We start from the raw sequence: 26340 nt of genomic DNA, 5'->3' as shown, positions 1-26340 counted from the left end.
TGAAAAAACAACAATAAATCTCAGCTTCTCCAACCTTAAATTATCTTTAAAAACAATCTCCTTAACAATCCTGCCCTTTAAAGAGCAACCGTTTTGCATGTATGGTCTTTAGTTATATAGATTTATCTAAAGTATCAAACGAGATCACGTTAAATCCTTCCCTCTTTTCTCAGCATGAAAGGGGAACATTTTAATCCTGTTTGTGTTTAGTTTATGTCAGAAACCAGAAACCTACAGCTGCTCGGTGGAGACAAAGCAACAAATCTCTGAAAAAAGCAAAAACATTGATCCAATCATTAAAGAAAAGTGATACATTTGAGTCCACTTGGTCGTGTGAAGCATCGAGCCTTAAGGTATTTGCAAAATCATCTATCATCTTTCCAAATAAGGTACCTAGCGGTTTCACGCCTGCTTGACTTGGCAGGAAAGGTCTATTCTTGTTCCGCTGACTGAAAAAGCAACTTGGGAAAAGGCGACTTTTAAAATGAGGAGATGAGATCAGCAGATTGGAGATCTCTCAGCCTGGGTGAGGGCTTGATTGCCTGTTGTGGGAGTCTGGGTGTTGTGCGTTAGACAACACCAGCCTGCAGACTCAGCTGATGTCAGAGATTCCTCTCAGAGGCCACGCCAGCGGAGCTCGCCTCATCCTGAAGCTGGCCAGTCATGCGGCAAATTCTGCCAAGTACAACTTCCCTCTGGCATCGTCCATAACACGCTTGCTCGCTTGGAAGGAGCCAACCCTGATCCACAAGAGGAAACCCACAATCCAATTAAGCAAACAAGACGATGCGACGTTTGGTCTTGTGAGGGGAGAAGGAAAGGATCTGTTAACCCCTGACTTCTTTAAACCTCAGAGATTGAATTTATTTACTTTATCTTGTTCAGATTATCAGCAGCACACAAGAAATAAGGGGAAAAAAAGACTCTTGCAGGTGTTCTTTAACAGTTTTTCTATCTTCTAAAGTCTGTCACACAGAGACAATAGGTCCTTTAGAATTATTCCTGGATTTAAACCAACAAAAGGTGCAAATGCTATTTAAAAGGCATAGAGAGACTTATGACTTAATGTGACTCAAAAGACTAAAAACAGCCTTGCGTTTACGTCAAAGAATAACCCCCTTATAGTTACAGCTTAGATGGTGCTGTTTAAAGCTGGAAAATTAAAAGGTTGATATCTAACTTCTGAAAGGGAAAGAAAATCGTATCCAATGAAATTCGAGTACAAATGAGGAAAAAGGTTTGATTTCCTGTTGTCAAAAAACAGAGTTAATGAAGATCACCACCGTGATGTCACAGTCACACGAAGGGCTGCAGGACTTCTTTGATAGTTAGGAATGTTTCTGAAGTTAAACCTGATCTGGGCAGAAAGTGGAAGTTCTGCTTCTGAAAACAGACACTGGGTTCAGACACAGATAGCTGGAAAACATGCAAGTGCATGAGGGTGCAGACTTGTGCTGATACTGCCCGGAGCAAAGCCGCTGCCGCTCAGTCCAGCTCGCAGGAATGGGCAGCATCAGCCTCAGAGGACCGATGCTTCCAGCCTGGACTCTTCTCTGAACGGCACACACCAACGTATTCTCCATTCTAATGAAAAGAAACTGTTTTTTGGGTTGCTTTTTTCTTCGATAAGGCTCTGCTAATCTTCAAGAATACGGTACTAGATACAAGTGGACAAAAGTTTTGCTGGTATTGTATATCCTAATATTGTCCCAATGTTTACCAGTACCATTTTGTTTTCACTTATGCAACATATAAAACCAAGCCACCTAAATATCTAGTCGGCAGTAAGAAAAACAAGAAGGCAGTTTAGTTCAAATCTAGCCAAATAAAATCCACCTAAATCTCAAATTTGACCTTAAAATAACGACTAAAAAGTTAATGAGGGCGAGAATCAAAGAAGAACTTTGTTTCCACTAATCTGGTCCCTCAAATGGTAGAATCCATTCCAGGTTTTGGCATTAAGTAACCTTTAAGAAAGTCTGGTGACACATAAATTAACAACTATTGTCAAAGAATATTTTATTATTCATCAGGTGGGAGAATACGGACCTTACTAGGTCGTTGTTTTTACCACAGGGCTGTGAACGCCGACACCTCGCCGTACTCCTGCTCGCCGAACTCGCCAGCTGTTCTCTCTAACAGTTGAATGTATGTCTTCTCTTGAAAAGTTCCGAAAAGCTTTTAGTGACTCTCAGTGCAGCAGGTTAGCTTCCAAAGGTGTGTAAAAATATCATAGGAGCTGGAAAAGTCGACCTCTACGCGACCGACACATTAAAGTCTGCTGCAAGTGCAGAGAAGTGGATTATGTACAAATGTTATGGTACATCCTGATTCTAATCAAATCACATCATTTGTAAAGTGCCACTTCACAACCAAAGTTGTCTTGAGGTGCTACACAATATTTATCAACCTCTAAAGCCAGAGTTTCAGCTTCAGTGTTGAAGTTTTTTTTAACTCATTTACGCAAATAATGTAATTCCAACGGATTCTGGAGTTGAGAAAAGCGCTGATGTGCAGCACTTTCCTAAAGTACGAGTTCAATGGAAGTACGTTCATGTAAAAGAGTGTCTTTTTTTTTTGCCGTCGCCGGCGACATCTCAGGTGTGAAAGGGTTAAATTAGGAGGTGAAGGGGAAATAACTTCATTTTTTGAAGACAGCCTCAAGAGGCCATTCAAGGAACTGCAGCAGTTTTTATTTCCAGATTGGCTTTAAAAATTGGTGATGATATGTAATCACGCTGAAGTTAAAGCTCGTCCAAAAAAAGACCCCCTTGGGCCGCACTGAAGTTCAGGTGAGCTGTCACACCTGCAGACAAACTGAAGAACCATACCACCAAAGGTGCCAGAGTAAAAAAATCCTAAAAGTCCACAGGTTGGAGCAGAACGTACGCTTTAGCCACTATGGTTGTGTTTTAAGGGCATCGCCATTGTCCAGCTTTCCTTTTCTAGTTGGTGAGTGCTGAGCTGGCTTCAGAAGTGTAGAGGTAAGCTGCGCTCCGGGCTTTTCTCTGCAGTCAAGCCAAGTAATCACCAGTCAGAGAGCGCTAATTAACAGCCGTTTCTGTGGAAGCGGCCTGAGGGCATCCTGACAGGCATCCCTACGTCCCCCACACAGACGGAGTTACACTGACCGGCGCCGATGTGAATGACAGCCTGATCCTGAGAGTAAGTGAAGGAAGTCAAAGCGATCCACTGTCAGCACACCGCTGGAAGAAGACTGCACTGAAAGAAGGCTCCAGGTTGTGGTTGCTGTGTGGAATTTCAAATGTGTGAGTGAAAGCGGGTTAATGAAGCAGTAGCTTCTGCATCCGTCTGATCAACGTCAGCTTCATTACTGCTGCGTGACTCGTTGAGACACAGGTGTCAAACTCCAGGCCTGGAGGGCCGGTGTCCTGCATGTTTTTTCTAACCAACCTGCCATTGAAGCTCCATATTGGCTAAACACACCTGATCCAGGTAATCAGCAGCAGATGAGACAGGATTTCTGAAAAACCAGCAGGATGTCGGCCCTCGAGACCTGGAGTTTGACACCCCTGCGTTAAGACAACAGGATTTCCAAAACCACGCTGACATCCTTTTGTGGAAATCCTCCTGAAATTACAGACGGCTTCAGGAGGAGGGAGCCTTCAGAGACCCGGGCCCTGGGTTTGATTCAGACCAAAATCCACACGCGAGCGCACGGGGTCTCAGGATCAACCACAGATAATGTCATGAGGAAAGTCATTATGGAAAAATTGCTTAGTGCACCAACAATGTGCTCATTATTATATAAGTCACATTTAACTGGTAGGCGCGGTGGCCACTGTTTAATGTGTATAAAGAGGCCTCGAGGAAATCCAAGACATTTTCTCCACACCAGCATGATCTTTGTCTGCTTTTGAACAAACAACATTCCTCCCACTCCTAAAAATAATAGAAAACGCAGAAGAATATTTAATGATCTCCCTGAATCCAAGTGAAAGTGAATAACACGCAGCTAAATCCAGGAAGTAAACAGGCGCTGGTGTCTGGCAGCTCTCGTCTTCACGTGAGCATCGCTGTGCCGCAGACCAGGCCCTCTGCCGTGGGGTGACTTCCCATCAGCCTCAGAGTGAGGTTACGGCAGGAGGCGGGCTTCCCATGAGGACAGAGAGTTCGATTATATCTGGACTGCACAGAACTCCTAATTTTACAGGGCGCCTCATGTTGGGCTATTAAGTAAACGGTGACCAGGAACCCGGGTTCAGGTCCACAACCGCAAACCCATTTAACAACCTGCAGATCGTGTACCGCAAAAATGTAAACATGAATGCAACACGACTGTTCTTCTCTGCTTTATGAGCAGACTAAGACCTTATGCTGGCACAACACAGGCGAGATGCCATTGTGAGTTTGGTGACAGGGCTCTAGAGAACGATTCTGCGACTCTGATGGTTCCTGACAGATATTGCTGTGTGTGTGGCTCCATTTTCAAGAGTGGATGAAGCCTCCGATGATGAGAGCAGATTAAAACGTTTTTCGTTAAGAATCTTCTGGCGGTAAATCCCAGACTTGGTGCCACTGAACACAGTGGCGTTTTAATTAGAAACCGTTCTGATAAGTCAGAGCAGATTCACCCGACGCCGTCCAGAGGCAGCCAGCTGCATTGCGGTGGATGCAAGACGTACATTGTCCCTGCAAAATTGATGACAATTGCAAAGATCCAGAACAAAGGTGAAACGGCGCTCAACACTGACCCCATAAGGCTGATGGTGGAAGTGCACATACCGCAGTGAAAACGGCTACGTTCACACTGAAGGCTCAAACGACCCAATTCCGTATTTTTTGCCTCTGTGCGACCTGTATCGGATCTTTTCATGACAGTCTGAACGACACAGATCCGATCTTTTGAAATGCGACCTCCGTCTGACTGGCCAGGCCACATGAACCTGACCCGAACATCAACGATACGCTACAAACGTCATCATTCTGCATTGAAATAGGTTGGAACTAGAACATAAACATCAACCATGGCGGACGATGCTGCTGAGACCAGTCAGTGGAAGGGAAGTGAGGTCACCAACACAGGCCAAACTCGAGGGCTCTTAGCGCAACCGGGCGGTTTTTGAAAAAATTTCCAACGAAATGGCCGAGCGTGGTGTTGAACCTTCCCTGCGATTACTTTTTTTATTTCCTTCTCCCTTTCCGACCGTGGTCAAAAGCGCGGGAGACCAAAGGCGGATCCTCCTCTGGGGTTCACTTCCCCGTTCGGACCCTCAGATTCTCCAGAGTGGGTTAATAAAGAGTCAAAAGCAGTTCTGCTAGGGGAAGCCTTCTTTTATTACTGTTCTCTTTCCTCCCTAATAGACAACATGGATGCGCGCCCCCCTCATTCTCTACCTCACTGCAAGCGCCCTCTCTCGTCTCTTACACACATGCGCGCGTGCAACCCCAACACATACACATCCCCATTCCACAACAGTGGGTCCAGACGATCCTGGCTCCAATGCCTTCTTAAAATGAGAAGATTGTCATTGTGCTGGCTCCTTCGTTAAAAAAATAAATGTAATAATGCAAAAAGAGCTCCGCTGTTGACAACACTGTTGTTGACATCCATTGTTAACATTAGCTACTTCCTCTGGGCGGGGGCGGCGGGCCCCTGCCTTGCTCCTCCCTGGACCAACCGTGGGCCGGGCGGATGGCCGCCTGGAGTGCGGGGCGGGTCTCCCTTGGGGGGTCCTGGCTCGTACCTGGGGTTTGGGCGGGGGGATGCCCGGAACTCCTGGGTGGTGGTGGGGTGCTCGTCTGGGGCTGTGGGCGTCCCTCTCCGGTGGGGCCCTGCGTTGGGCTCTCCCGGCGCGGCGGGGGGGCTGTTCTCCTGGTTGGGCTGGGGCGGCCCTCTCTTTCCCTCTGTGCCTCCCTGCTCTCTGGCTCTGGGGGGCCTTGCGGCGGTCCTGCTGGCCCTGGCCTGGGTGGCGGGCTTGGTCGCCCGGGCGGCGGTTGTTCCCTGCCGGTTTCCGTGTGGCGTGGGGGGGATTCCGGCTGCCGCTGCTGCTGCGGTGTGGGTCTTGGGGTGGGGATGGCTGGGCGCTCTCCTTCCTTCTTTACACATTCCACCATCCATATTAGAAGAACATGAGCACTCACCTGAGCACGGGTGTTGGCTCACCTTTGCACTGGCGGTTTGCGTGACTGAATGACTGAAATGTTTCACACTAGTTGGTGTTAAGGCATAAGTATGCGTGTGAGCACTATCTGTTTTGTGTACATGTCGACAGATGGACATTTTTGCAACTAGCAGGTGTGTTTGACACTTGGGTGTGTGTGTGGACAGGCTCCGCCCTTTTTGTACTGCATTTGAGCCTTACCATGGTGATTAACAACCAGTAAACTTGTTGCTCTATGCTGCTTCATGGTCTTATCCCCCTTCCCCTCCTACTATCACCCTCCTTCCCCCCCTCTTTCTAACGTCCCTCTCTCTTCTTCCCCTCTTTCCTTTTCCGTCCGGTCCAACACCAAAGATCTTCAAACATGTTTGAAATTAATAAAGTTTGGCCTCAATTACAAAAGGGGTTTATTCAGACATACCTTTGGTTTGTCTGAAGATTAATAACCCCTCTTGTTAAAGTAAAATATGTCCAACACAAGAGGCCCTCAGCTCTCATCTGTTTGCCCAGCTGTTGGACAGGACAAGGTTTAAAAAAAAAAAAAAAAAACATTAGCTACTTCCGCAAACAACGAGTGATGTCGTTCACCGCTGAGTACTCTTCTGTGCATGCGGGTCACTTCTGGGTCATTTCACGGTCACACAGGAGATCACAAAAGTTCACATTTAATTGGAAATGTGAACGGCCTTGCAAAAAAATCAGATATTTTTCCAAAAAATTGGAATTGAGCATTAAGCCCTGCAGTGTGAATGTAGCCTACGTGCCGCGTAAAGAGATGGGGATGTGGGGTCGTTTCATTTGAGGAATCATAAAACGGGAGGACTATTCCTTTCAAACAAAACATTTTAATGTGTCAGCTTGATGACAAGTTTACAGAACTCTATATCCAGTCAGTCGATTCAAAACGTTGGTCAAAGGTGTTTCTTAAAGCACAGAGAGAAAAGAAAGCTGTTGAGAATGCAGTTTGAGGGGCAGGAAAAAGCTGGGTTTGCCTAATTTTACTGTAATTAAATAACTGACACCTGTTTGTTTCAATGTAAGGGAAGATGGTAGCAAAATAAAAAAAATAACAAGACTGATAATATTTAAAGGGGGGAAAAATCAGTGTGAGGCTGAAGATTAAATTAAAATATACCTTTTTGCTGATAATTTAGTAAACTTTATGGAAGCATTGGGGAGCTGGGGGGGGTCTAATACTAAAGTCTCCTTTGTGTGGGAACCAATAAAATACATAAATAAATAAAATGAATTACGAATAAACTCATTAAATCGCTTCTAGTGCACCTGACTTCTTTAAACAGGTGCACTATTTTAAGATTTTATCTTTAAAAGAAAAAGATTTCTGTCCTCTACCAACCTAAAGAAGCATCAACTTTTAAATATTAATCAGACTTTGAGTCAGAAATCTTCTGGAAACTGTCAAAACTGACTCGCTCACAGACGGGAGCCGACTAAACGTCTGCTTTAAGAAGCCGTCCCGCTTTCCGTGCTTTAATGTGCGGTTCTGAAGCAGCACAGTCAGCTCATGACACGCAGTTTAAACGCAGCATAAAACGGTCCAACACATCTGACAAATCCTTTCGGGTTTCTATGACTTAAGACTGCTGAGATCCGGCTGAGAAAGGCACGTATGGGGACTTCATGATTCCAGGAGATCTGTCTCAAAAAGGCTCACTCCTGCTGTTTTTTTTTAACTTCAGCAAAAAAAAAGAAACACGTCAACATCCGCTCTGCTGCTATTTTCATCTTTAATTGGCGCATCTTACAGCTTTTGCCATTTCTCATGTCTTCTGTTTCATTCAAGTTAACACTAAACTGCTGACTGCATCCCATTTCAAATGTAAATAGTCCCAACCACAACTTTAAATACAGGTCAACAAATTTAAATAATAGATAGAAAGTTAAAGTGCAGCAGGTAGGTATGCAAATGTTGCTGAGAGTAAACTCATGTCTGATTTGAAGCAGCAACAGGAACTAAAATGTGCATTGGAAGAAATGCTCTTCGTCTTTTTTTTACGTTGCTTGCTTGGAAAAGAAAACGAAAGCCACACCTTGCTTTAAATGTTAAATGAAAGTGCTTTCGTTGCAACTGAAACAATGAATGCAATGTTTTCTGAGGTCTTTTTGAAGACGGCCAGGCCGTCACGCACGCAGACACGGGCTCTGCAGCGTCACTGCTCGCGCTAGATTCTGGATTTGACAGGCAGCACTGCTGATCAGACAGGACAAAACCCAAGATGGCTTCTTATTGAGCAGAAAGGACGTTAAAGGTCCAAATACAGACTTTAGATTTACACGGGTAGTTCCGACCCTTCTAGTCGTGAAATGGACATAAACATGTAAGAAGTCCTCCACTTTAAAGACCCGCTCCAATGTTTTTATCATGTTCCTGTAGCATTTTTCTCATGATAGTGGACATATGTAAAGAAAATTAAGCTTGAAATTGCATTTCTGAGGATTTTTTCTTCAGCATGTTGTGAATGAGGAGCAGATGAAAAAATGCCCTTTAATAGAGACCATATTTGTGATGTAGAAAACAAACTGGGTGGTCCACAAGTTTCCTGCTCCGCTCCATTCTGATGCATCCACTGGGAGACAAACAGATACAGGGACGTCTTTGTTTTCCTCGTCTGAGCAGGAATCTGGATAGCTTCAATAGTGCTCCCCATTTTTGTAGCACCAGTAGTGTTAGGTTGGGGGTGTGAGGGGCTGTAAGCTAGCAGGAGAGCATATCAAATGGATGACAGGAAATAAGGGGTGGGCTTACTGCGTTCCAACAGCCCCGCCCACAACTTAGAGGCCAATTTCTAATGAACTACTGCAACAACAGTTATTTTATTAGTTTAGGGAAAACGCGGCATAGATAAAAAAAAAACACTGGGAACGCTTTAAAAGAGATCAAAAAATGATTAGAGTTGGACTTTAAAGATGTTTCCATATGTAAAAAAACATATAAAAGGATTCTTCTAATCTCACCACACTTCCAAATTCTTGTAAATATGCTTAAAGTCCCACTTCGATCATCAGCAACCCTTGTGCTATCCTAGGCACTTTAACATTGGGAATTGGGTCATCCAGACCCACTAGAAGCTTTTTTCTTCAATGGTTTGTGAACCTCACTGGTGTCCATGAAATCTTTCCACCTTTATCCACCTTTGTCATGGTAGGAATAACACGTTAATGTAAAGGTGGGGTCATCTAAGATAGCACAAGGGGTAAAGATGATGCATGCATCAGAATGGAGCGGGGCAGGGAGCTTGTGGCCCACCATTGTAGGTCCTATGTCACAAGCTTTTGTTTCTGCTCGTGATCCAATATGAATGAAGAAATGCTCAGATTTTACGCTAAACTTTCTTTAGCAAATGCGACAAGAACATGTTTCATGGAGGCGGGTCTTTCAGTGAGCTGAATTTGGTTTGAGTGACTGAAGGCACAGGTCCTGTTCCAGTCAGCATCAGTGTTGATCAGCAAATCTCCATCAGGTTGATGTTCCAAAAGTGAAAGGAAGAAAGAGGATTACACATTTGGGTTTCTTCAAAGGATGGAGAGACGTGAGCAGCAGAACTAGATGACCTCTGCTCTGTTTATTTTGTGTGGCCGGGCTGCAGAAAGCAACACAACTATCTGTCCTACTTCTTTTGACTACCAGCGACCCAAAGAAGACTGAGTCCACAACCACGTCTCAATAATTCAAGAGCAAAGGAAACCTAATCCCCTCTCATCGTGGCCATGTTGACAAATAACAGGACGGTGTCTTTAATAAAACCACGAACCCGATGACCAGGCGAGATTTCAGAAGGAACGGTGGACGGAGCCGACCGCGTCCGCTTCAGGGGGAGCTCGGAGAAACGAGGAGTCCGGGAGCCGGAATGTAAACAGTTATTTCTGGCATTCTCCCGCTAAGCCGGTTCCTTAAATAAAAGGTTACATCACGCATGCACCGCAAAAGCGCACCGGCCGGGCTGTAGTGTGCCGACAGCTGTGTAAGAGGACTAAAACATTGCAAGTATTTCTTTACGATTATCACAAGAAAGGCGAACAATATAAACGGACGTCTAAAAAAAAACAAAAACAGAACTGATCGCCTCTTTTGCAGGAATTTAGATGGAGGAAACCCACCCATCGTTTGGACTCGTGGGTAGATTATATAGTGGCCGTGGCTACTCTTTCAAATATCAGACAATACACATGCTTACATAAACGCATTTGAGGCGTTCAAACGGGGTTGTTGAATCGTAGCCACACAGCCTCCTCCTGACTAAACTTTATTTCTGAGGGGGGAAAACGTACCCCTCCCCGGTTAGCCTGCCAAACAAGACAAGTGCAAGAAGAAGAATTGTAATTGAAGATGGAAACAGAGGAGATGAGCATTTGTCAGAGACTAGACGAAACCGTTACGTTTGGCTAGCAAGTGGCTACCGAAGCCAGGCTAATCAGCGGCTAACGTTTGCTAAAGCTAGTAGTGTGCTAGAGTATCGTTTTACCGCTCACCTCTGACGGCCTCGGAGATGTTTCCATCGTCCCGCCGGGGAGTTTTCCAGCGAACATCGACTTGTGTGTGGGATGGAAGTTTCCAGGAAAAGTACTGCTCAACTTTTTACCAGCATCACAGGTGTAAAAAAAAAAAATTCAGTGTAGAATCCCAGACCGGACCACAAGCGACAAAGTAATTTCTCCACCACTTACAACAACAACGTCAAACTAGCGATTAACCCCGCCCCCAACTGATAATCACCCAATCCCGCTGACGCGTCCGTTTGATTGACGTCAATAATATCCAATGAGTGTTCAGCCTTAAGGACGGAGTGAAACGTTAGTCTGCCGATTGGCTGCGTGACAAATAAAGGGACAGGGCTTTTGTCCGAGCAGCCTATGAACGCAGCACTGAAGGCAGAGTGACAGGTGCTTCGGGGTTCACGGGGGCGTCGCCATTCACAGGATGAGATCATCCCGGATGTAAACTATGCAATTGAAAAAAAGAAACCACACTGGAAATGTATTTCCACTTTAAAACTTTAATACAGTTCAAGCCAATAAAAAAATGGAATAAAATCCAGGTCACAAAGAGCAAACTAGGAAAAAAAAATTGACATGGTGCAACAAAAGTTGGCCAAAAGATGCACAAAAACCCAGTTTTTATCCAATTTTAAACAAATCATCCTGGTGTTTGCTTCCACGTGGATGTAAAGCACAGATACTAAGAAACATACTACAATAACTTTGAACTTTCCATTTGAAGATGTGACAAAAAACAAAACAAAACAAAAACTTTCCAACTATCACGCGCCAAAGATGGTGTTTAACGCCGCCTCCTGTCGGGACTTCTGCTGCGTCTCCGCCCACCGGTCCTGAAATAAACAGGGAATAACAGAAATGTTTACAACCTTTGAGGTACAATAACATTTAGACGTATATAATCAAACACCAAAACTTAAAGATATCAGAAAAAATAACCTGGAACATAATAAAACCCACTAGACTTCAACAAAAAAGTCAAACAGAACTGTACAAGAAAAACTGTACTGTGTGTGTTACTACAACCACAGCCAAATACATAAAAATGCACATGAATACCTTCTCTTGTTCTTGGGGGGCCCCCTGACAAATGCCCAGTCTACACTGACAGGCTGGCCCATCAGATCCTGAGCGTTGAGCCCCTCCATGGCCGCCTGGGCCTCTTTGTACGTCTCATACTCCACCAGTGCGTAGCCCTGAGAACAGGTGGATGCAAATCACATCTGTTTTTATTGTTGTGATTTTACACAGCTAACATGAAAACATTTGAATCTACCAGAGTTTAAAACAAATGTTTTGCAAAAAAAAAATACTACAATTGATTAGCTTGTTATGTTTAACTTTACTTTAAAGATGCAAATTTTATTAGGACAAAAAGTTCATTCTGTTTATAAAACACGAAAATGAACAATTCCTTCCTAAGGGTTGATTTATTTTAACAGCAAAGACGTGCTGCCCCCTTGTGGCTAAGAAACATGCAGCACAATAGACGCCACTGACGATGCAACTTTCCCCAAGCGTTTTACAGTCAGACACTATTTATCCCAAATTTACTGAACGTGCTATGTCAGTTTCTAAATCAAAAACATACACAGTCATTCTTATCAAAGTATCTTGACTAAGAATCAAATGAACACAAACATACATTTATTTTATTTAAGATCTTTTATCAATGACTGTTCAAAACCAGAGATGCATTGAACAGAGCTTGTATGTTATTTACTGATCAATAGTTGTCCCGTATCTTTCATATTGTGCAGATATTTGGGGAAATGCAGGAGAAACTATCATTGAATCATTATTTAGTTTATGGCTGCGCAATGTGAGGAAAACTCGTGATTTGCGATACAAGTGATTAATATTGCGATGACGATTTAACTTGCGATACACGAACAACCAAAACCATGATTTCCATTTCACTGCAACAGTTTATTTTACATTTAACATAACTGAAATCCTATTTACTCCAAATGACCCTTGTCTACATAGCAGGTGAGCATCTAACATAAAAGGGCCCCATCCCATTGGTCAATCTTAACGCATAAAAGGATTTATTTGATTTGTTACTTCAAGCTGCCATAATATTGTTTTAGCACATTTAAGGTTACCATTTATCAGACATTTAGCCAACCTTTAGCAAAGGGGCATTGCAAAATTTGTTATTGCGTCAGCGATCTGGTTAGCGCTCGTGCCTCACAACAAGAAGGTTCCTGGTTCAGGTCCCGGCTGGGGGATCTGAACCAGAACCCCAATGGGGGACCTTTCTGTGTGGAGTTTGCATGTTTTCCCCGTGCCATGTGTGAATTTTCTCAAGGGACTCCGGCTTCCACCCACCGTCCAAAAACACGTTTCATAGGTTAATAGGTTACTTTAAATTGTCCCTAGCTGTGAGTGTGAATGGGTGTGTGATGTGCAACAGGCTGGCGGCCTGTCCAGGTGTACCCCTGCCTTTACCCACAAGTGGCCGGGATAGGCTCCAGCAGCCCCGTGACCCCGACAGGGACAAAAAAGGGTATAGAAGATGACTGAATGATATTGGGTTAACGACAAATTTGCGATTTAGTGTGCAGGCCTAATTTAGTTTAACTAAACGTTTAGAAATAAAGGATATTGTTTACAGTAAAGTATTAGAAATTGTTTATAGAGTTAAACGTAATTTAGTTCCAAAAAAGACAGACTATTGAAGAGTTGGTCAGTATAATTTAAGGGGTCTTTCTCATTTTGAACAGGTTTAATGTTCGATCTAATGTCAAGACAAGATGTGTTTCAGTTCTTGACGTGAAATAATGGAAGGAATTGAGCGATGAATTAAAATGACGTAATTCTCAGTTAAAAGAAAAAAAGTCTAAAACATATTAAAGGTTACAAAACACAGATGTAGAAGGACTTTGTTTACTTGTCTCCATTTATTAAGGACTGTTTCCTACTTTTTGGTTTGTTAAACTGATTAACTTGGACATTGAAGGACAGGCATATAATAAGCTTCATATGCTTCTGCCTATTTTTTTAATTAATTGTTTATACTGTATGTTAGGTAAACAATGCAAATGACAAACTAAACTAAACCAATAAAACCAAAGCAGACATTTCTAAATACTCCAGTGGAAAAGCCGGGTCTGTTCGGATGAACACAGAACTGATATCCTGCTAACGGAAAACATTTTTTTAGCCCAATTAGGTGAAATGGAATTTTTTTCCAGTTATAAACTGGTTGAAAAACACTGCACCAAAAGAGAAAAACATATTTTTTTTGAGTGAAAATACAGTGACAGTCAGGCTTTAAGTATCCTCAGACTCGTTTTAAAACTGAAAAACAACCCTTTGAAATCTGACAATTATTATAATACAGTTCTGATCACAAAGTGCAGATGTCAGACGGTTTCCTCCTTCACTGAGCAGACCGTGAAGTAACAAACTGCAGAAAGGTCAACCCTCTTCTTCTCACGGCCCCCCAAATGCTTTTCTCATCCATTTTTGTGTCGTGCAGTTAGACCAGAATTATGCCAAAGCTTTTATTTTGGTGGAAAAGTCAAAGACTCAACACTGAGCATTTTAGCCTTTAGTGGCGGCCAAACACCAATAAGACGGAAAGAAAATCCCTCAGTAATAATAAAGCCGAAATAGTTTGTTTTTCATACGACTGTTCTTAAATATCAGCTTCACTTCACAGAAACTAAAGTGCTGCTACAAAAGGGCAGTCCAGGCTCTCTCTTAACCCCTTCACGCAACTGTTCTGAGAACACAACAGCCTTATTTTAGCAACCAACTTTCTTTTCTACAAGTATTATAAAATATATGATTAAATCCTACTGAATGAAATCTTCCACATCATTAATATGATGACTTCCATCCTTCCCTCTGATAATTACTGCCTAAATGCTTGTTTTTAATGTTGATCAAATATTCACTTCTTCCGCTTAGATGTTCATTGGAACATAAGCAACATTTGACATCCAAATGTTGTGTCTTTAAAATACAAAATGTGTTCAAAGAAAAAGGAAATGGTTTAAACTCACCTTCAGATAGCCAGTTCTGCGATCCAGATTAAGATGGAGGTTCTTGATTTCCCCAAACTCTGAGAACTTATCGTGGATGTCTTCCTCTGTGGCCTCCTCGTGCACGCCCGTCACAAACAGGATCCAGCCTTCTACAGCTGCAGAGAGGGGAGGGAACAGGGCATCAGACACCCAAACCCCCCAGTCTCCACACCAAGACAAGCAGATGAGTTTACCTGACCTGCTGGCATTCACGCAGTTTCAAAAGTAAAAGTCTGCATTGTTTCAGAGCAGTTTTTTAGTTTTTGCATAGGTCAAAATTAAAACGCAGCCGTGAAACTGATTTATAACTTTTAAACAATGAACTTTAGGTTAAATTAAATTAGTTATCTGCAGCTGTGATGCAGAGGTAGACCTTCAATCAAAAGTTCAGTTCCTGCCTTGCCTGCCCATGTGTGGACGTGTCTTTTGGGCAAGACACTTAAACCCCACAACGCTCGTGGGGGTTACAGGCTGTGACTGTGCATGGGACTGGGACTTTCAAGCCCTTAGTGGCTTAGTAAAGGTAGAAAAGCACAACATTGACCATTTATTCTATAATCAAATTAAATAAATAAAATAAAAAAAAATACACACAAAGATCTTAGATTTTTTACAATCTAAGTGTGACTACAGCTTGTTAATTTGCTTCTATCTGAACATGAAGGTCACTTGTAACACCTACATCTCTGAGGCCCAGGCTCATCTCCGTCCTGTTCCACAGTATCATAGTCCTCTTTGGCTCTGGACCGGGCCCCATCATCTGGAATCAAAAACTTAGAATCAAAACCAAACCCTAAGAAGTCAAGAAAAATAAAGGGAAAAATGCTTTGAAAGCTCACCTGCACCAAAACCTCGTCCTTTCCTCTTCTTGGCTTTCTCCTTTAACTTGTGGATGCTTTCTGCAAACAGACGAATAAAAGCCTAAGGACGCCGTTTTCAGTTTCCTTTAATTCACAAGAGTTTAGTTTATGAAGTTCTCAAATGGAGTAACTATATGTGTTTTTGGGTTGTTTTTTTAGGAACAATGTGCAATTTTTAAATCGACGTTTTTTCTCTCATCTGCGCAACACTAACAGCATGTAGCCGTTGGCTAACATGGATGCTAGCGCTAGCTTAATAGAAAACAAAACAGCTTTAACGTGCAGAGAAAAATACAGTCCGTTTAAATAATTAACATTTTAAAAGCGGCCCTCGCAAACACAGACGGCTGCACCCCCGCTGAGAGGCTCGCTAAGTGGATGAATGACCGCCTTTCGTTGAGTTAGCTGGATGCTAACACGGCTGCGGCCCGCTAACAAACACGCAGTCTGGGCTGAGCGTGATTCTGACCGCACGTGCGGCTATTTGAATTTCATTATTTGGCTGGCAGGACTGCGGTGCGTCCGCCTCTAATTGTGTAAAACAACGCAATACCGTCACCATCCTCATCCATAGGAAAGTCTTCTCCTCCCGCCTCATGAAGGTCCAACACGTCCGCCATGATGTCTGTTTGACTGAGTACGAACAGCGCATGCGCACGGAGAATCACTAAAGAGTCTGAGTACGTAACTTCCGTAAAGATTTTTTTTTAAACTTTATTGTACAAAACGTAAGTAAGTTTAATACAAAACACAATTTTGCTAAGTAAACTTCAGATATGCCAGGGTAGCATACATATTACAGGAGTTTTAGATAAAAAAAAACATTCAGATTTCAACAACTTTCATACAAACATGCAGCTTTCTGATTAAGACTTTTGGAGATGTTACTGAGATACATTTAAATTTGTTTGATTAATAACACAGGGAAAAAATAGGAGATGAAGAAAATTTGCATTTATTAATATAAAATTAGTCAAATATAATAATAAGATTAATAATGAGTTTTTATTTGAAAATGAAATTTTTGTTATTAATTTTTAGTGCAGAGTTTTATTATAATATTCATGATTAATATCACATGTGTTACTGGTAAAAATGCATAATATTAAACGATAATTTATGTTTTAATAATCATGATTTCTAATTTATCCCTTATGAAATAATTTACATTTATCATCATGAAAACTTTTTATTTTTGCAAAGCATTTTAACTGAAACTGCTTTCATTGGGCTTGAGATGATTGTTTTACGTGGTTTGTGCTTTTTATCTTTTATGTTTTTATATGTATATATATATATATATATATATATATATATATATATATATATTTTAACCTGTGATCTTTGTCTGTGAAAGGTGCTATGCAAATAAAATTTACTTACTTACTCAATCATGATATTAATAAATAATCATGATTTTTTATACTTTAGTGTGGACAATTTAATGCAATATAATTAATGATATATTTGTTATTAATAGCATTGTTAAAATTTCCATGCCATATATTTTCAAGAATTGAAAATTGTTGTTATCTTGGTATTATATTTAGTGTCATCACTGATATAATGAGAACAATGAGAAATGTATACATTTGTTTTAAACATTAGTGTCAACATTCACACAACAAAAATATGATTTAAAATACTTTATTATACTGCAAGGGATAGCATTTCTATTATTAAAATTGTGACTATACTTGTTATTAATATTAGAGTTGCAATTTCTATCATAATTATTATTAGTACATTCTGTGTTAATATTGATGTCAAGGTTTTAGAATCAGAATCATCTTTATTACTAATAAGAGCATGACTGCACATGTAAGGCATTTGACTGTAGTGTTGTCTGCAAACTTCAAGAGTTTCACAGAAGTTTATATTTGTGATTGATACAATATTTGTGATTTACACGACTGTTTACATATTTATTAGATTAATCATTACTTAATTAATTGTAATATTATTTTCATTGCTACAGTCAGAACTTCAGCTTTCTGGGTGAAATAGTTTTTACCATCATCTATTTTTTTATCAGGAGGAGGAATGATTAAAAAAAAAAAAATCTTAACAACTGTCATGCATATAAACAAATAATAATAATAAAAACCTAAAACAGTTAAAATACCCAAGAAAAATTTCAAACGAAACTACAGTAAAACTTTAAAAAAGCCTAAAACTATTTTAACTACACACAACAATTATTCCAAATACACAAAACCCCCTAAATGAAAGTGTTGCATTCAAAGGTTTAACGTTTATCAGGATTTTCCTGAAAAAAAAAAAAAAAAGCAGAGTGGTCCGTCACATGATCCAGTCCGCCAGCTTAAATCCATTCATGCAGAACTGTTGTGGTGCAAAAGAAACAAAAAAAATAAAATTTAGCCCGAACGCCATTCTGTCAAAAACAGATTATGATCACAACAATTTTGGATTTAAAGTATAAATCTGTCAAGTTAAAATTCCGTTTGATTTTGTGTGTAGCTAGTCCACAGTAGATTGAAGGGTTTCTTACCACTTTGTAAGAAGATATTAAAGCTGACCTGACCTTTAGCCTAGTGGATGTTGAACTGTTGTGCTAGCAAGTTGTTGTTTGTGTTATCACGCAGCCACATACCAGAACCTGTAGAGCTGTGCAGAATCTCTGCGGGTCAATCATCATTCCAGATGAAGACGCACACCCATTCAGCCCGCTACCAATCATCACAAGACTTCCCAACAAACAAACAAAGGACGGCAGATTCATCCGTGGCTGCATAAAGATTTTCACAGTTTCAGTGTGCTTTGAGAAAAGGAAAACTCCACACAAAGCACAGCAGACTCCAGAAACTCACAAACGCCGTCTCTGAGATGCTCCACAAAGCAACACATTTCAAACATCTGTCGGAGAGGAATACGATTTTTCTTTGTGATCACTTCTTTGTTCCTGGAGTACAATATGGGTGCGAAACCACAAAAGATATGCAGGTTACCATAGCGATGCCACAATGCACAACCTTGCATGCTGCAGTGACAAAGCAACAAAGAAAAGTGTGCACACAAAGACAGGACTTTCAAGAAACATTGGGATTCATTGAGTAATTATAAAGTCATTTTATTGGTGATTTCTAAACTTGTGAACGATAAATGAAAACATAAAACAAATGACTTTGAGGAGCATGAACACATATGCACTGGTTCATCAATGAGCTTATCAGCAGCTGATTGATAAAGGAGGGAACACGTGTTCAACCCGGAAATGCAAAAGACCAATGTCGGAAATCCACAAACAGGACAAAAGAAAGCAATTGAAATAAAATAAGAATAAAAGAGTAAATCTGCTTTTTTTGATTAAATGCCAACTTCATAGCTATTTCCTTCCTTTTTCCAATCTCTTTATTTTTGTCTTTTGTTAATTTTGCTTCCATGTCTGAAAAGTAAAAACTTTGGCAACAGATCCTAATACTACAACTTCTACTCTAAAAGTCACTGTCCTCCCTCCAATATTTTATTTTATAGACAAGCAAAAGTGGCTTCATCTTTTAGATTAATTGTCTGTCCCCGGTTCTCATTCTTTCCAGGATATCCAGAAAATCGAGATTTTTCAGTGGAATACAAAAAAAAAGCTCAGTCAGAAAATATTTTTCACTTCACTCGGCTCTGTCTCTAATCTATCTTGGTTTTTAATTAACCAGTTAGAAAGTTATCAGATCCAAAACAGTAATAAAAAAGTAAAAAAAATATAAGCAATCCTAAAATAGAAACATGTGAAAGAGGGATTAAAATCTAACAAGTATTTTTTGTTTTGTTTTCAGTCTCCACTCTAGTATTTTGATTTTTTAGTTCTCGTGAGTTTTTATGTGTTTTTAATTGTTATATAAAATAAATGAAAGTCTGTGTCGATTTACTATAAAATACTCTTTATTTTTCCGATTTAATCAAAAATACTTGAGCTGGTATAAAAAAAATCAGATTTCAAACCCTGAAAAAAGCTGAGAGTATACCGTTTATGAGTTAGAACATCAAAACTCTAAGAGATTTGTGGAAACCTGTTTTTTAAGCATTTTTTTAAACCTTTCTTAAAAATATTTGATTCTACATGCCTGTTTGGCCGAATCACAATCAAATAAAGAGAACACACATCTTGCATGATTAAAAGATCTACTTTTAAAAAGAACCCAAATGATGGACAGTAAAGTGCAAACAAATAGATCAAGTAAACTGCAGTTTTCAATATTCAGTTAACCTGATCAGAAGTTTGAACTTTGAGTGTATCTTCAGATTTAATCAAACATGGAATCAAAAGTTCAGGTTTTTCTAAGCTTGAGTCACTGAGTCAGAGCGACCAGAACGTCATGAATAATTTCTTTCCCACTCAATCAGTCGGCGTGGACTTTGTATGTTTGCTGTCGCAGCAATCAAGCTTCAAGGTCCAGCCGGAGCAGTGATTGTTCTCGTGTCGACTCTTCTGAATGCTGGAAGTGATTAAAGTCTGCACAGCCATGATTAACTCATCCTCAGCCGCTATAAAAGGACGCAGCTGTCTGACAGCAGGTACCATCAGGTCCAGAACCCCTGCAGGAGCTCAGGTACATCCCTCCTTCTCCAAACCTTATCCCGTTTGCATTCTTCTCGGTTTAGTTGATTGCTGCAGCGTTCCTCTCACTCCTTTGACTCCTGTTAGGTTGGTCCTTCTCATCAGCAGCCATGGCGTTCTCCTGTGTTGCAGCTCTCCTTGTTGTGCTGGCGGTCACTCATGGTAAGAAACACTTTGTCCTGTACTTGAACGTCTGAAAAAAAACTTTTTCAGAGGCCTTCAGATTAAAAACAGAATCCCCAAGTAGACGTGTTGGTAAAATCTGAAGAAATGAGGAGCCACTCAACGTTTCTGCATTTATTTAGAACGGACTCATCTGAAAGAATTCTGCAAACAAAAAAATTTTGTTCAAGTGTTTGGCATTTTGCTAATTTTTGTTTTGAATAAAACAAAAGTAGGCAGAAGAATTGAGAAATAAAAGCTAAAAATCCTGAAAAAAAACCCCTGTGTGGTCAGGATGTGAAGCCGTGTCTCTGGTGAGGCGGGACGCCCCGTCCAACGTGGACAAGCTCACCCAGCTGATCGAGAACATGTCCGCCAGCATCACCGCTGCAACCCAGGAGATGGTGGACAAGATGAAGGCGCTTGAGATGACCAGCACCGCCCAGTAAGAGACCGATTCACTCCTTCCATCGGTTTACTACTGTTTATTGACCACCGTCAGACTTTCCCGTTGGTTTGACTCACTTCTCCACCATCCCAGGGCTTACATGGAGGACAGCAGGGCTAAGATCCAGCCTCTGGTGGAGCAGGTCCAGGCTGAGGCCACCAAGCTGCAGGAGCAGGTCAAACCCTACATCTCCAACATTGAGGAGCACATCAGACCTCTGACCGACAACTTCAACAGCCACGTCAAGCCCCTGACCGACAACTTCCACGAGCAGGTCAAGCCGCTCACCGACATGATGGAGAAGCTTTTCCAGCAGGTGGTGGACCAGTCTAAAGCCCTGCTGCCGCCCCAGTAAACCTGACTGCTCTGGTGTCTGTCTGTCCAGTTTTTAATTTATCTAAAGGTGTGTGAAATAAAGGCTCTGAAAGTTTGACTTGCTTCTGTGGTTTATGGTTGGAGAACAGTCAAACCAACCCCAACACTCACATTTTCCATTAAGAGATGAAGTCAGCTCAGAGGACGTCACACGTTTGGGCTCAGAAATCAGAGAAACTTTAAAGGCAACTCAAAGCTGAACATAATCACAACAGGAACACATCTGTGTGTTTCATTCATCGTCTTCAGACGGGTCGGTCTGTGAAGCAGAACAAAACGTTCAGAACGAAACATCTAAATCTGCCAAAGTCAAACTAAAAAATACTTTTTAAACCTAATTTGTTGATAGCAAAACCTTCAAGCAGTTAATTTTCAGCTTCCGTGTTTTGCTGTGAGGTTTATTGCTGACACCACCACTCGAATGGGTTCGACCAACGCTGTTGGGCTTTGATTTTCCCACATTTGTCTTTAACCGTGCAAAACTGCAGAGACTCCCTCTTTTTGTTCACAAAATCATCTGTTTTTTTTCTTAATTGATCTTCTGTCGGAACGAGGCTGGAATTTTAAGGGGTTATTTGAGTGTTTTTAATTCCAAATTGAAAGTTTTTTAAAAACAAAATGTTGTTTACTTAATTTCAGGGATTAACAGCCATTTTTGTGGCAGAGGATCTTTTATCAGGACTGTCTGAAATAAAAGAAAAAAAGGTTCCTAAATTGGCTGGATTTTGCCTCTGGTTAAATAAACTATCAATAAATAAAAACCTAATTGATATTAATACGTTTAAAAAAAAGACCACATGGTTGAAGGTTTTTGGAAGGAGAGTTTCTTGCCACCCTCTTTTTGCTGGACAGTTTTCTGCAGCTGACATGGTCTCCGAGCTGTGAGGGAGACAATGACTTGTTGTCAGTTTAACCACAAAACAACAAAATCACTAGTCTTCCACGCCGCTCAGGACTCCTGACACAGCAGCAAGTTTCAGCGAGGGTGGAGCGTCCTCGGCGTTAAGAAGCATGAAATGCATCCGTGCACGTTGTACTCAAGGTGGCCTCCTTGAGCTGACGGAGATCTTCAGGCTGCTGGAGCTCTTAGGCAACCCTTGGTGGTTCGAAGGCCGCAGGAAGCAGCTCGGCAGCAGAACTGGCAGACCTAAGTAGCCTTCTCCTCGTGCCTGCAGAGATTAAACGAGTCGCTTGGCAGCTTTTCAAGCAGAAGACGATCTGGAAACATTTCAAACAGACCAACACGTAACAGGCTCCTTCTCTGAGATCACCTTATTCTCATTCATTTTTTACTCAAACACATTTTCTCCCTCCTCAGGCGTCGGCTCTGTGCGAGCCTGGTGTTTTGGACGTGAAGGCTGAGGAGGATGACGAAGGGGCAAAGGGCAACGTCAGGGCCGGACAAACTGTTCAAGGCTCAGAGCCTGCAAGCGAGCAGAGAGCACAGCTGTGAGTTTCCTCTGCAAGGTCAGCGCTGCTCTGATCGCGTTCAGCCGACACGCCGCAGATTTCATCGATTCTAAGGAGACGCGCTGCTGTGAGTCAACACTACACCTGTTGGTTTAACCAGGAGACTCACTGCAGGGAAGAAGTCCAGTTATTTTTATGCCGCCCCGCCTCAAAAAAAAGAAAATATTTCATTTCTTTGGAGAAGCTGCAAATTCATTTTGCAGATTTCTGTTCTGCAGAAACAGGACCGGGCGGATGAAAACTACTTTTAATCGCCTCCTTCAACTCTGACATTTGTTTATTGACAGATTTTTGCAGATTTTTTTCTCAGATCTAAGTTAGAAAAACTGACGGGTGCAGGGAAACTTGATAGGCGCCATCTCCCGCTGTGTGCAGGACCACACAAAGAGAGACTTTTTCCCCCCTCTTTCTTTTTTATAGTGGACCGTGATCCAGCGGGTCAAAAAGGTGCCAAATTAGGATCCGCTCTCCCCTTGTTGTGTTTCAAAGAATAAATCAGAATGAGTTGGTGTGTCAGGTTGTCTCATCTGGTCAGCGTTTGATGCTGAAGCGGAGACAGACTGGACCAGTTGCACAAGAGAAAAATCAATGAGAGCAGAAGGCGACACTGATAGACATATGGCGAGATGTGAGGGAAAAATGATTTGCTTGACCGATGAGACTGGCGGAAAAAGGTGAAACAAACATTCTGGGTCTAAATGTAATGTGATGGGAGATGAAAATGCTTCCACTTACCAATTTAGAAACAGCTGGGGGGTCATCCGCTTCCAGTTCAGGTGGGAAAAAGGAAAAAAATGTTTTAAAAAAAAAGCCACCTGTTACTTTGAAGAGATTTTTAGAAAAACGTGCAGACAAAAAAAAAAGAAAGCAGGAAGGGGTCAGTTTGAGAGATGGAGCGGCTGTCGGCCTCCGCAAAGCAAAAGCTCAGTCTGTCTGTGTCGCCCAGCGCAGAACAGATATGTTTCTGCAGCGTGCACATTTTTACTCAGGGCTGACAGACACACAGCCCCCCTGCACACAGGTGCTATTCAAGGAAACTGTGTAAAAAGTGACGTCACTGAGAAAAAAGTCTAGCCCACAAACCTTTTCAGCACTCAGATCCCTCCCACTACATGTTGCTCTGTTCATTTCTTTCCCGTTTTTTCTCTCTCTTCAGTTTTTGTCTGTGTGGATTTGTATCCATCTCAGTCTGTAAAGTACATTACAGCAAAGTGAGGCCACACGCACTCGTGCCTCAGAACCCACAGGCGTCTCACCTTTGCACAATCTCCATCCGCTTTGCTTCCGTCTTGCCACTGCAGCCGCTGCAGCAAAGGTGGAATATTTGACAGAAATCGCTAATTGCTTGTTTGGTCTCAGCAGCAGCTCGGAGCACAATAAACCTTGAACGTCTTTTTCTCTGTTTGCGTGGCTTTTCTTGCAAATGCGCGCTGGTCCTGATGTGTAACGACCAAATGAAGCTTCCCCCAATTTTCATAGCCCTCCAATTTGAAGCGCGGCTGCTTCTCTCTAATGCTGAAACGCCACTTTATGAAATTACAGTACAATTTTGAAAAGTAGAAACAGGCAGCAGGCAATTCAGGTGCTCAGCCTCCACAACAATGGACTGCTGGCCTTGGTGACGGTTGCTAGGCAATGGAGGAAATACAATGGCCTCCTCTGAAACCAAAGGCCCTTAAGTGGACTGACAGGAGCAAAAGCACACACATGCACCAACTCACAAAACAGAAGCAATGCGGAGAAAAAGCAGCGAGCAAGTGAAGCAGTGCACCCCCGTGCTCGACCCAGACGTAGCTTTTGCCTGTTCTGAGCACGCCGTTGGTTTGAATCTGTGCTGTTTCCAGGCAGACGCTGAGGAAATAGGGGAGAAAAATCTTAATCTTGAGTGCAGCTCTGCTTGAAACTCTGCTGCATGCGTGCATCCATGCATGCACTCCTCAACTATTCTGTTTGTTTTTGCACAAGACTGTTTCAGACAGAGCAATCCCATAATCAATACAACTGGCAGTTGCTAACGTCTGACCTGTTCTTTATCTGTCTTTGTATAGAAATATTCTCCCTCAGCTGTCGGCCGCTGCACCCAATGCACCGGCCAAAGGAAGAGCAAAGCCTCCATTTGTCCTGTTTTGGCTAAGATGGAAAACAAATGATTTAAAAGCTTCATAAATCAGGACTTTTTAAAACCAATTTGCATCAATGTGCCACTTCAGTCAAAATTAGAAAATCCAATAAAAAAAAAGGAAAATAGTAATAATTTGGAAAAAGGACTCTATAAGCAATCCAGACATATGTAAGGTCACTACATAAATGTCATTCAGTAGAATTTGTGATGCAAACTAAGTGATAAATTCATTCAATCTTAAACAACTATGAATAAATGGAATTTCTGAATAAACTGTAATATTTCTATTACATTTTTATTCGTTTTTTCCTTAGCTGTATTTGCGCTCAAAACAGTCGTATAATGTTAGACACAAAACTGAAAAAAAAGAAAAGAAAAGTCCAACTAAAAATTGAAATAATTCCAAGTATTTCTGTTTTTCTGATTACACTCTGATCAGGATTTGATCAGTGCACAGAAGAAACGCGTTTCCTCCTGACATTAGGCATTCATGCCTCTGATTATGTGCGCTCACTTGTGTCTCAATCTAAGGAAAAGGAGCTCTTTGCTGCAGAAACTGTCAGCACATAAGAGGACTACGTCTCTGAGATTTGTTGTTACCAGAGTAACCAAAAGCTCTACTCAAGTTACACTGGTGGTGTTTCAAAATAAAAGAGCTAAAGTGAAAAGTGAGTCCAGGAAAAAGTAAAAATTACATACATTTCTAGTCTGTAATACATTACAGATGACTTGTTTTTGCTGTTTACTTTACATTATTGCGTCTTGTAACCTGTCACACGTTTAAATGCGGAGGTGACAAATGTACCACAAAGTATTTCACATTCAGACTGGGGAAATAGTTTCAAAATAATGACTTATAAAGTTTATTTTTGGTAAACTAGAAGCTCCAGAAGTACAACAGGTAAGCCAAACCTCATCTTTAGTCAGTTCAATCCATAGAAATGAACATTTAGGCGATTTACACAGAAAAAAAGAGAAATGAGAGACCAGAAAACCTGAGAATGATGTGCCTCAGAGACACGAAAAGAAAAGAACGCAGGTTAAAATGGCTTTGGATGAAGTGTTTGTGTCTAACCAGCCTAACAGGAAATTTGTTTCAGTCATTTCAGTCGAAATGAAAGAAAAAAAAGCTCAGAAGGAGCAATAGAAATAACTTTCTTTTCTTTTTTTTTTGGTCACGTCAAGCCTTAGAACAATGACTTTTTTGGCATTAGTCTATCATAAAACACGTGTTTCTGAACATGTCATGAATATAATATTGGCCAAAACTTTTTAGTGATCATTTACAGCAAAAAGTAAAATGTACCTGGAAGTTTATCCAAAACTCCTTATTAAAAAAAGGAAAAACTCAGTCCTCAGCGACCGCCTTTTTTCTGATTTAAGGCTCAGTTTTACTGAGAAAATGGAAATTCATGTGGAAATTCTGATAAACAAATACTAACTAAATAAAAACTGAATAAACGTGGATTTAAAGTAAAAATCTTCTTGACCTTTTCAGATGTTTAGAACCACGACAAATAGTGGCTCAGTCAAATATTTACTCAAAAACAAGAAAATAATATTTTTCATTCATGTGTCTCTTACTGCCATTATAAATTTATCAAAAAAGTAAATATTTTCAGTTCTTTAGAAAACAAAAGAAGAACTTCTTTA

General features: G+C 41.3%; 3 protein-coding genes and 1 long non-coding RNA gene across 5 annotated transcripts in view; 1 reads left to right on the top strand and 3 right to left on the bottom strand.

The window, feature by feature from the left end:
* otud7b (OTU deubiquitinase 7B) overlaps positions 1-10835 on the bottom strand; it is a 34107-nt gene extending 23272 nt beyond the window's left edge. Inside the window, exon 1 of the mRNA XM_023964106.2 lies at positions 10617-10835. The gene's annotated coding sequence lies outside the window, so the exon portion shown is untranslated. The remainder of the gene's footprint in view (positions 1-10616) is intronic.
* A 285-nt stretch (positions 10836-11120) lies between these two features.
* rbm8a (RNA binding motif protein 8A) lies at positions 11121-16236 on the bottom strand. Of its 2 annotated transcripts, none has more exons than XM_011485632.4 (6): positions 16091-16236; positions 15517-15576; positions 15360-15437; positions 14657-14793; positions 11700-11836; positions 11121-11473 (listed from the first exon to the last, which is right to left on the bottom strand). In XM_011485632.4, the coding sequence occupies exons 1-6, from the start codon at positions 16155-16157 to the stop codon at positions 11425-11427; spliced, it is 528 nt and encodes a 175-aa protein (XP_011483934.1). In that variant the 5' UTR covers positions 16158-16236; the 3' UTR covers positions 11121-11424.
* A 3725-nt stretch (positions 16237-19961) lies between these two features.
* On the top strand, positions 19962-21153 carry afp4 (antifreeze protein type IV). The gene is made up of 4 exons (XM_004078375.4): positions 19962-20102; positions 20198-20272; positions 20567-20717; positions 20814-21153. The coding sequence occupies exons 2-4, from the start codon at positions 20221-20223 to the stop codon at positions 21073-21075; spliced, it is 465 nt and encodes a 154-aa protein (XP_004078423.1). The 5' UTR covers positions 19962-20102; positions 20198-20220; the 3' UTR covers positions 21076-21153.
* A 1196-nt stretch (positions 21154-22349) lies between these two features.
* Positions 22350-23425, bottom strand: LOC144984388 (uncharacterized). The gene is made up of 2 exons (XR_013648021.1): positions 23301-23425; positions 22350-22519 (listed from the first exon to the last, which is right to left on the bottom strand). It is a non-coding gene; the product is annotated as an uncharacterized LOC144984388 (long non-coding RNA).
* Positions 23426-26340: the final 2915 nt, after the last annotated feature.

This window comes from Oryzias latipes, chromosome 16, assembly GCF_053564925.1.
Source record: "Oryzias latipes strain Hd-rR chromosome 16, Olatipes_Hd-rR_3.1".
Classification (NCBI taxonomy): domain Eukaryota; kingdom Metazoa; phylum Chordata; class Actinopteri; order Beloniformes; family Adrianichthyidae; genus Oryzias; species Oryzias latipes.
This window is presented reverse-complemented; position numbering and strand designations above follow the sequence as displayed.